At 42.4% G+C, this 10,332-nt stretch overlaps 1 protein-coding gene across 3 annotated transcripts in view; it reads right to left on the bottom strand.

The window, feature by feature from the left end:
- Positions 1 to 3,752, bottom strand: part of LOC116093871 (guanylate-binding protein 4) — a 14,253-nt gene extending 10,501 nt beyond the window's left edge. The window contains exons 1-4 of one of the 3 annotated variants that reach the window (XM_031375691.1): positions 3,177 to 3,752; positions 2,903 to 3,024; positions 1,929 to 2,124; positions 149 to 276 (exon numbers count right to left, since the gene is read on the bottom strand). In XM_031375691.1, the coding sequence (XP_031231551.1) occupies positions 149 to 276; positions 1,929 to 2,100 (300 nt within the window). In that variant the 5' untranslated portion in view covers positions 2,101 to 2,124; positions 2,903 to 3,024; positions 3,177 to 3,752. The remainder of the gene's footprint in view (positions 1 to 148; positions 277 to 1,928; positions 2,125 to 2,902; positions 3,025 to 3,176) is intronic. The other 2 variants (XM_031375690.1, XM_031375689.1) reach the window with 2 other exon arrangements.
- Between the last annotated feature and the right edge of the window lie 6,580 nt (positions 3,753 to 10,332).

Raw genomic sequence — 10,332 nt, 5'->3', positions numbered from 1 at the left:
GGGTTAGCACATGGTGTGGGGGGGTTGGCACATGGTGTGGGGGGTTAGCACATGGTGTGGGGGGTTTAGCACATGGTGTGTGTGTTGGGGGGGTAAATATGAGAATTTAGAGCAAGATGCCATTGTATGAGAGAAGACACTACTTCACCTTTTCCACATCACCAAGGCCCTCGGTGTCCAAAAGGACCAGGGTGTGGTTTGGCTTGGTGGGATGGGGCACACACCACATCCAGATGCCCTTGGTTTTGGACTGTACCGTGGAGCCCAAGGAGAAGCCTAAAAGGAAAAGAAAAAACCGAAAAGTGTCACTGCAGGGAGACCAGGGCTAGTAGAGTACTGAGACTATTTCAAGGAAAGGGGTTGCTGTCATTTCAGCAAGGACAATTTAGTCTGTAGATAGCAGACACGTGCAAGAAACATTTGGTAACATCTTCTTGTCTCATTCTTGCGACTCCTCAGAGTAGACTGTGTTATAGAACCTGACTCCAAAGATGCCCAAAGACATGGGGTTCAGCAACTGAGAAACAAGCAGCGAGTGGCCCCATAACTGGCCTGAGAGTTCCCTCGGCTTTGACCCTGGTGAGCGTTAGCATGCCCAGGGCCTACTGCTACATCTCTGGTCACAGTCCTTTTCATGGAGGTCTAGCCAATATTTCTCTTGCCACATGTCAGCACTCACTCCTTACCTGCTTCTCTCGAATAAGGAGCTTGATTCCTACCGCCAATCCCTAGGTATTTGATCACAGCTGCTGGTCCCCTTCGCCCCGCTATGCCACCGTGAACCAGACCACCATGTCCTGCCATTGCTCCATGAGTGGGTGCTAGAGTTTAGATCTGGACTACCAACCAAAGGCTGATGAGTTCAATGATGAAGGGCATAGCTGTGGAAACTTTATGAGGCAAGGCCTCGTGGACGTCTTCAGGCATGCCTTCGAAGGACACTGGAGAATGCTGCGTCTCTTTGATGCTGTTGGTGTTGTTAATGGTGCTTTCTTAATGCCTGACTGGAAATTAACAGAGCAGCACAGCTCTGCCACAGGCTTCCTGCTAAACTGTACTGCCATTCCCACAGGTCCACAAGCACTGGGGTCAATTACTGAGGACTCAAAGCCCCCAAGCACTGTCAGTCAAAACAGACCTTTGTCATCGCCAGTGATTTCTCCCATGGCATGATGATGGACAGCTGGCTGACATAGTGGGCTCCTATCTCCTGCCAGGCCCCTGATGGGCACATTAGCTTTTGTTCATGTTTTGATCCCCCTTCCTCTGAGGAATGACAGGGACCACGAGGAAGAGACAGGGAGAAATGAGAGAAGGAATGATTATGGGGGCGAAGCTGGGGGGAAGCTGCTCAAACGTATTATATCCATGCATGAAAATGGCCATACGGAATGCAATATAGCAAAGTAAAACTTTAAAAAGGTTTGACATGAAATACAAAAAAAAACAAAGCAAAAACAACAAAGTGACACCCACACTTGCCAACCCCTCCACTCTGCACCTAGATGGGATGATAGCCCAGTTTAGATGTTGGATATATAAGGACCATATTACACATCCTTCGGCCCACCAATTTTTTAATAGGACAGGTGGAACAATAGTCATACTGGAAGTGTGCTGTGGCTTCGGCAAAGGTACAGAAGGGAGAATGGGTGCTTTTGGTTCAGCTGCTGATCAGGCCAGAGTAGCAGGGATCAAGAGGAATGCTGTGGTAGGTCATTTGATGAAGTGGGGAAACTATTAATACTCAGAAGAATGTGATTCCCCCCCCCTGTAATTTAGAAATTATAAATTTTATGACAAGAAAGGAAATTCTCACTCGTGAGAGGGATTAGACTCTTCTATGAGATGACCCTAGAAAAGTGTCCTCTGCTCTACCGGATGCCAGTCCAAGCAAATGGTCCATCACACACCCAAAGGACACTCACCGTGGTTCTGTCCTGCAAGACGATTCATGAGGTAGGACTTCCCTGTACGACATAAACCAACAATGGCCACTACCACCAGAGGCTGTGCTATCTGCTCAAGAATCCTTATGGCCTCCAGATTTACTGTCAGCTGCTCGTTCCAGTTTTGCACCAGGCAAATGGGTGCCTCCATGGTCCACTCAGAGGTCGCAGTGCCCTGTAACTCAAAACAGCCACTCACTGAGATACATTCCTCAAAGCGGGCACAAGTCGGCTCTTGTTTGTGCAACACGAATCTCAACTTCTGTATGTTTCTAAAGGGAGAAATGAGTTCAACCTTTCCAAACCCCTTACAGTATTTCTTGTACAATATCTTCCAATTCTTATTTGAACTATGAAAAGTACTCTCCGGCTTCTTAAAGAATAACATGAGAAAACAACAACACTGATGTCTGAGATTGAGAGCACTAGGGTTTTGCAGCAGGTGAGGCAAAAAACGCACATGGCAAAGTTGCAAAGTGGGTAGAAAGGTTTCCTGGCATTCTGAAAGAATTTGAAGTCTGATTCAGTAGAAGTTGGCTGGTCGTGTATTGGGTATTGCCTTAGGCGGCTGTTATTCAAGAATAAACAAAATGGGTGCAGATTCTTGCCTTGGTGAGCCTCTGTTCAAGTGGGAGAGAAAATGAAACAGAGAATAAACACACACACACACACACACACACACACACACACACACACGCGCGCGCGCGCGCGTGCGCGCGCGCATGAGCTCACCTTAGAATAAAATAAGTATAGAAAAAAAGGTAGGGACATTGGAGGATGACTTCAGATAAATGCAAACAGGGACTAACTGTTCCAAAATAAGATAAAATGAAGCCTCTTGGACTTTGAGGACAGATGTCTGCTATCAAGAAAACATTGCGAACACAGGAAGGAAACTGGGAGAATCTACTCTACAAGAGGCTGCAGGAGTATTGAGCTTGGCTCCTAGGTACCAGATAGGGTTTCCTTCCCAAGCTCTCACCACCAAGGATGGGACGTGCTCATAGCCTCTCACGTCAGGAGTTGAAGATCCAAGAAAAGCAGTACGTGCACGCTTGGGCCTCCAGGTGGCGCTCTGCAAAGGTGCCACAAGACCCTGTGAGGTCTGCAGCTTGCACTGGCTCTCCCACCAGGGTGAGTTTGCAACCCCAGCGTGGAGGCGTCCAAGGAATTTCGCCCCCCCCCCCCCCCCCCGGGTCTGTTGAGAGAACAAGTGTGGTGACTCACCCAGGCGCTGGTCTGCAACAGGGACGGTCCTCAGCCAACTTGGTTCGTTCGCTGAGCTTCCTACTGCTCCAGGCTCCTTGGAGCAGCCACTGTTAGAAATGGCAAAGCAACAACCACCCAAACACAAATTGCTATAAAGCGAACCGAAATCGAAACCATGCTCCTTGCCCGATGACTCAGTCATTGAGGGCTTGAACTAAATAGCAGAATTTGTGACCTCAGCTGAGCTGAGTTGAGCAGGAGGAATTTCCCAGATTCCTCCGGACTTTCTCCCAGCAGAGAAGCCCTCTCCTCCCTTTCCTGTATTTTCAGGGGATCTGGGAAATAGAAACTGAAACTGTGTCCTGACATGAACCAGCTTTGCTTAGGGAGTCAAAGATGATTGCTCAAGCCCTGGGTATTTTAGCCTTTTTGTTAAAGGGGAAAAGCCCCAGTTTCTTTAAAGTGCGCGTCTGCTGTCAGCTCCCTGTTAGATTTTTTACCAACGCTTCATAAAGACAGTGAACTATAGAGATGGCCACTGTTTACGGCGCAGTCTGCTTGGGAAAGACAAGACATGATTCTGTCAGGTCTGTCCATAGAGCTAACAACTCTGGATTGTTCCTTCCCTGCCTTGACTGACAGGAAGTTCCCAGTGTGCTTTGCCTCTTTCTAGGGATGTCTCAGAATATCCTCTTTCTTTCTTGGCCATTTGTCCAATACAAGTGAACATTTGTAATCTACAAACCCAAACTTTCAAATCTGACATAAAACCACAAGTAGAAGGCTGGTGAGATGGCTCAGTGGGTAAGAGCACTGATTGCTCTTCTGAAGGTTCTGAGTTCAAATCCCAGCAACTATATGGTGACTCACAACTACCCGTAATGAGCTCTGACGCCCTCTTTCTGGTGCATCTGAAGACAGCGATAGTGTACTTATGTATAATAACAAATAAATCTTAAATAAAAAAGGAAAAGAAAAGACATTTTAAAAAAACACAAGTAGAAAAATTCTATTCTATGAAAGTTTCCTTTTTCACGGATTACTTAAAATACTATGTATGTGACCTGGGCATCGTAGTGCATGCATATAGCTGGAAGTGGAGGCAGGGGAAGCATTCTTAGCTTATATATTAAGCTTGAGGCTAACATGGGCTACATGAGATATTGTCTCAAAAATCAAATATGTACAATGTGTGGGTTGGGGGGGCATGTATGCTAAATTGCCAGTGATCAGACTACTTTATGTATAGGACCTCTTTTTCACTTATTTTGGGGCAAATTTGTGTTTGCTACTGCATATGCCAGGCTAGTTGGCCTGTGAGTTTGTAGGAATTCCCCCATCTCTGTCTCCTATCTCACCATAGGTTCAGTGGGATTAGAGATTTCACATGGGCTCCGGAAATCCAAACTCAGCATCCCATGGCTGTGTGTCCAAAGCAAGCCTAGATGTGTTCAAAAAATGCTTCTTCCCTGTAGTACAGAGAAGGGTAACAACTTAAATTTTCAACAGAGGAAAAAGACACCCCTCCATCCACACGCATTCGCAAGATCATCTTCATCCCTCCATCGCTTTGAGGGAGTGTTCTGGTACGTCAGTGCCCAACCTGAATAATAACCAAAAATAAAGAGCAGTTACCACAGCTCCTTCATAATACAGATATTATGCAGGTGACATTAAAAACAGCATATAGCCAGACTGACTTAACAGAGTTCCAGATGAGCTACAACAGATAGCTGCATACACATTATCATTAACTATCCCTAAAGCTGGTTAGGTTGAAGTCCTTACATAATAAATATGAGTATCCATTTGTGCTCTTTTTTCCCCTTGGTCATAAGAAATGACTACATCTCCCTACTGGATCAACAGGGCAGACCATGTGACTTGTTATGTAAATTAATTGTGAGTGAAAGGTACCGAGTTATTACTGGCATTTCAGATTCTCACAAGTCCAGCCATCCTCTCCTTGCATCTCACGGTGAGAGACAAATTGCTCCATTCAATTGATCACAGAAGGAACTAACACAAAAGCTTACACTTGAATCAAACCCAAAACCTAGTGTATGCCTCTGCAGTTAATTGAGTTACATAAAAACAGAAACACACACTACTTTTCACAACCTGTTAACATATTCACAGTTTGGTTGTGTGTTATTGCTGCAGCCAAGTCTGCCTAGATACATGTCTGCCTATCTTTCAAACAGAAGCCAACTCCCCAAACCACTCATTTTTCTCTGTACCTAGTTCTTATGTCTTCTTCTCTTTGGTTTCTGGGATAGTGGAGAGAATTTTCCAAAAGAGGCAAATCAGAGAATGCAACTCTTCAAGTACCAAAAGGAAGTTGCTCCCTAATCTCATCCAAAAGCAGACACCCACCAGAAGGATGTCCCACAAACATCCCACACCAGAAGGATTCCCCATGAGCATCTCTTCATGCTGCTTTCACTGCTGGTGCAAGATGCGTTGGCACGCCTGGTGGTAGTGGTGCTTGCTTTTAATCCCAGCTTTAGGAGCTGAGGGTGCAGCAAGTGTATCTCTGAGTTCAAGATCAGCCTGGTCTACAGAATGAGTTCCAGAACATTCAGGACTACACAGAGAAACCCTGTCTCAAGGAACAAACAACAACAAAAGCCAAACCAACCAACCAAACAAACAAAGATACATTGGCACACAAAACACATAGACTAATATTTGAGTTGCCTGTTTCTTTTTTTTTTATTAGATATTTTCTTTATTTACATGTCATACAATATCTCCTTTCCCAGGTTGCCCTCAGAAAAAAAAGAAAAAATAATAAAATAAAAATAAAACAAAACCAAAAACAAACCCCTGTTCCCTACACACACACACACACACACACACACACATACACACACACACATACACACACCACTTACCCCACTCTCTCTTGCTTACTGGTCCTGGCATTCCCCTACACTGGGGCATAGAAACTTCACAGGGCCAAGGGCCTCTCCTCCCATTGATGACCAACTTGGCCATCTGCTGCTATACATATGCTGCCGGATCCATGAGTCCCACCATGTGTACACTTTGATTGCTGGTTTAGTCCCTGGGGCTCTGAGGGTACTAGTTAGTTCATATTGTTGTTCTTCCTAAGGGGCTGCAAACCCTTCAGCTCCTTGGGTCCTTTCTCTAGCTCCTTCATTGAAGACCCTGTACTAAGTCCAATGGATGGCTATGAGCCTCTACTTCTGTATTAGTCAGGCACTGTCACAGCCTCTCAGGAGACAGCTATATCAGGCTCCAGTCCTCCAGCACTTCCTGGCATCCACAATAGTGTCTGGATTTGATGATTGAATATGGGAAGTATTCCCAGGTGGATCAGTCTCTGGATTGTCCTTCCTTCAGTCTCTGCTCCATAGTTACTGTCTACAAATCCTTCCATGGGTATTTGGTTCCCCCTTTTTAAGAAGGAATGAAGTATCCACATTTTGGTCTTCCATCTTCTTGAGTTTCTTGTGGTTTGTGGATTATACTTTGTGTATTCCGAACTTCTGGGCTAATATCCACTTATCAGAGAGTGCATACCATGTGTGTTCTTTTGTGATAGGGTTACCTCACTCAGGGTGATAGTCTCCAGATCCATCCATTTCCCTACGAATTTCATAAATTCATTGTTTTTAATAGCTGAGTAGTACTCCATTGTGTATATGTACCACATTTTCTGTATCCATTCCTCTGTTGAGGGACATTTGAGTTGTTTCCAGTTTCTTGCTAATATAAATAAGGCTGCTATGAACATAGTGGAGTATGTGTCCTTTTTATATGTTGGAGCATCTTTTGGATATATGCCCAGGAGTGGTATAGCTGGGTCCTCTGGTAATACTATGTCCAATTTCTGGTGGAACTGCCAAACTGATTTCCAGAGTGGTTGTACTAGCTTACAATCCCACCAGCAATGAAGGAGTGTTCCTCTTTCTCCATAACCTCTCCAGCATCTGCTGTCACCTGAGTTTTTTATCCTAGCCATTCTGACTGGTGTGAGGAGGATTCGCAGGGTTGTTTTGATTTGCATTTCCCTGATGACTAAGGATGTTGAACATTTCTTTAGGTGCTTCTCAGCCATTTGGTATTCCTCAGTTGAGAATTCTTTGTTTAGCTCTGTACCCCATTTTTAATAGGATTATTTGGTCTCTGGAGTCTAACTTCTTGAGTTCTTTGTATATATTGGATATTAGCCCTCTATCAGATATAGTATTGGTAAGGATCTTTTCCCAATTTGTTAGTTGCCATTTTATCCTTTGACAGTGTCCTTTGCCTTACAGAATCTTTGTAATTTTATGAGGTCCCATTTGTCAGTTCTTGATCTTAGATCATAAGCTATTGGTGTTCTGTTCAGGAAATTTTCCCCTTTGCCTATGTGCTTGAGGCTCTTCCTCACTTTCTTTTCTATTAGTTTCAGTGTATCTGGTTTGATGTGGAGGTCCTTGATCCACTTGGACTTGAGCTTTGTACAAGAAGATAGGACTGGATCGGTTAGCATTCTTCTACATGCTAATCGCCAGTTGAACCAGCACCATTTGTTGGAAATGCTGTCTTTTTTCCACTGGATGGTTTTAGCTCCTTTGTCAAAGATCAAGTGACCATAGGTATATGGGTTCATTTCTGCGTCTTCAATTCTGTTCCATTGATCTACCTGCCTGTCACTGTACCAGTAACATGCAGTTCTTATCAAAATTGCTCTGTAGTACAGATTAAGGTCTGGAATGGTGATTCCACCGGAGGTTCCTTTATTGTTGAAAATAGTTTTGGCTATCCTGGAGTTTTTTGTTATTCCAGATGAATCTGCAAATTGCTCTTTCCAACTCTGTGAAGAATTAATTTGGAATTTTAATGGAGATTGCATTGAATCTATAGATTGCTTATGGCAAGATGGTCATTTTTGCTATATTAATCCTGCCAATCCACGAACATGGGAGATCTTTCCATCTTCTAAGATCTTCTTCAATTTCCTTCTTCAGAGACTTGAAGTTTCCATCAAACGGATCTTTTACTTCCTTAGTTAGAGCCACAGCAAGGTATTTTATATTTTTTGTGACGATTGTGAAGGGTGTTGTTTCCCTGATTTCTTTCTCTGCCTGTTTATCCTTTGTGTATAGGAAGGACTCTGATTTGCTTGAGTTAATTTTATATCCAGCTACTTTGCTGAAGTTGTTTATCAGGTTTTAGGAGCTCTCTAGTGGAATTGTTGGGGTCACTTAAGTATACTATCATATCATCAGCAAATAGTGATAATTTGACTTCTTCCTTTCCAATTCGTATCCCTTTGATCTACATTTGCTGTCTAATTGCTCTGGCTAGGACTTCAAGTACAATATTGAATAGGTAGGGAGAGAGTGGGCAGCCTTGTCTACTCCCTGATTTTAATGGGATTGCTTCAAGTTTCTCTCCATTTAGTTTGATGTTGGCTACTGGTTTGATGTATATTGGTTTTACTACGTTTAAGTATGGGCCTTGAATTCCTGATCTTTCCAAGACTTTTATCATGAAGGGATGTTGGATTTTCTTGTTTATATAGTGAATTATGTTGATGGATTTCTGTATATTGAACCATCCCTGCATCCCTGAGATGAAGCCTACTTGATCATGATGTATGATCATTTTGATGTGTTCTTGGATTTGGTTTGCAAGAATTTTATCAAGTATTTTTGCATCAATACTCATAAGGGAAATTGGTTTGAAGTTTCTTTCTTTATTAGGTCTTTGTACAGTTTAGGTATCAGAGTAATTGTGGCTTCATAGAACAAATTGGGTAGAATACCTTCTGTTTTCATTTTATGGAATAGTTTGAAGAGTATTGATATTAGGTATTCTTTGAAGGTCTGATAAAACTCTGCACTAAACCCATGTGGTCCTAGGCTTTTTTTGGTTGGGAGACTATTAATGACTGTTTCTATTTCCTTAGCAGATATGGGACTGTTTAGATGATTGATCTGGTCTTGATTTAACTTTGGTACCTGCTATCTGTCTAGAAAATTGTCCATTTCATCCAGGTTTTCCAGTTTTGTTGAGTATAGGCTTTTGTAGTAGGATCTCATGATTTTTTGGATTTCCTCAGTGTCTGTTGTTATGTCTCCCTTTTCATTTCTGATCTAGTTAATTAGTATACTGTCTCTGTACCCTCTAGTTAGTCTGGCTAAGGGTTTATTTATTTTGTTGATTTTCTCAACTCCTGGTTTGGTTGATTCTTTGTATAGTTCTTTTTGTTTCTATTTGGTTGATTTCAGCCCTGAGTTTGATTATTTCCTGACTTTGACTCCTCTTGGGTGAATTTGCTTCTTTTTGTCCTAGAGCTTTCAGATGTGCTGTCAAATTGCTGCTGTATGTTCTCTCCAGTTTTTCTTTTTTTTGGAGGCACTTAAAGCTATGAATTTTCCTCTTAGGACTGCTTTCATTGTGTCCCATAAGTTTGGGTATGTTGTGGCTTCATTTTCATTAAACTCTAGAAAGTCTTTAATTTCTTTCTTTATTTCTTCCTTGACCAAGTTATCATTGAGTAGAGTGTTGTTAAGCTTCCACATGTATGTGGGCATTCTATTGTTTATGTTGTTATTGAGGAGCAGCCTTAGTCCATGGTGATCTGATAGGATAGAAGGAATTATTTCAATCTTCTTGTATCTGTTGAGGCCTGATTTGTGACCAATTATATGGTCAATTTTGGAGAAGGTACCATGAGGTGCTGAGAAGAAGGTATATCCTTTAGTTTTAGAATACAAAGTTCTATAGATATCTGTTAAATCCATCTGTTTCATAACTTCTGTTAGTCTCATTGTGTCTTTGTATAGTTTCTGTTTGCATGATCTGTCCATTGCAGAGAGTAGGGTGGTAAAATCTCCCACTATTATTGTGTGTGGTCCAATGTTTGCTTTGAGCTTTAGTAAAGTTTCTTTTAGGAATGTAGATGCCCTTGCATTTGGAGCATAGAAGTTCAGAATTGAGAGTTCATCTTGGTAGATCATACTTTTGATGAGCATAAAATTTTTTGATGACTTTAGGTTGAAAGTCAATTTTATTTGATATTAGAATGGCTACTCCAGCTTGGTTTTTGGAACCAAATTAGAGAGATCATTGGATGACAACCAACAAATAAGTTACTCTTTCTCTGAGATGAATGCTTTTCCAAATTATCACAGCTAATGAACCAAATTCTTAC

The sequence above is a fragment of the Mastomys coucha genome, unplaced genomic scaffold (genome assembly GCF_008632895.1).
Source record: "Mastomys coucha isolate ucsf_1 unplaced genomic scaffold, UCSF_Mcou_1 pScaffold16, whole genome shotgun sequence".
NCBI lineage: Eukaryota > Metazoa > Chordata > Mammalia > Rodentia > Muridae > Mastomys > Mastomys coucha.
The sequence above is the reverse complement of the archived record's forward strand: the minus strand, read 5'-3'. Positions and strand labels throughout refer to the sequence as shown.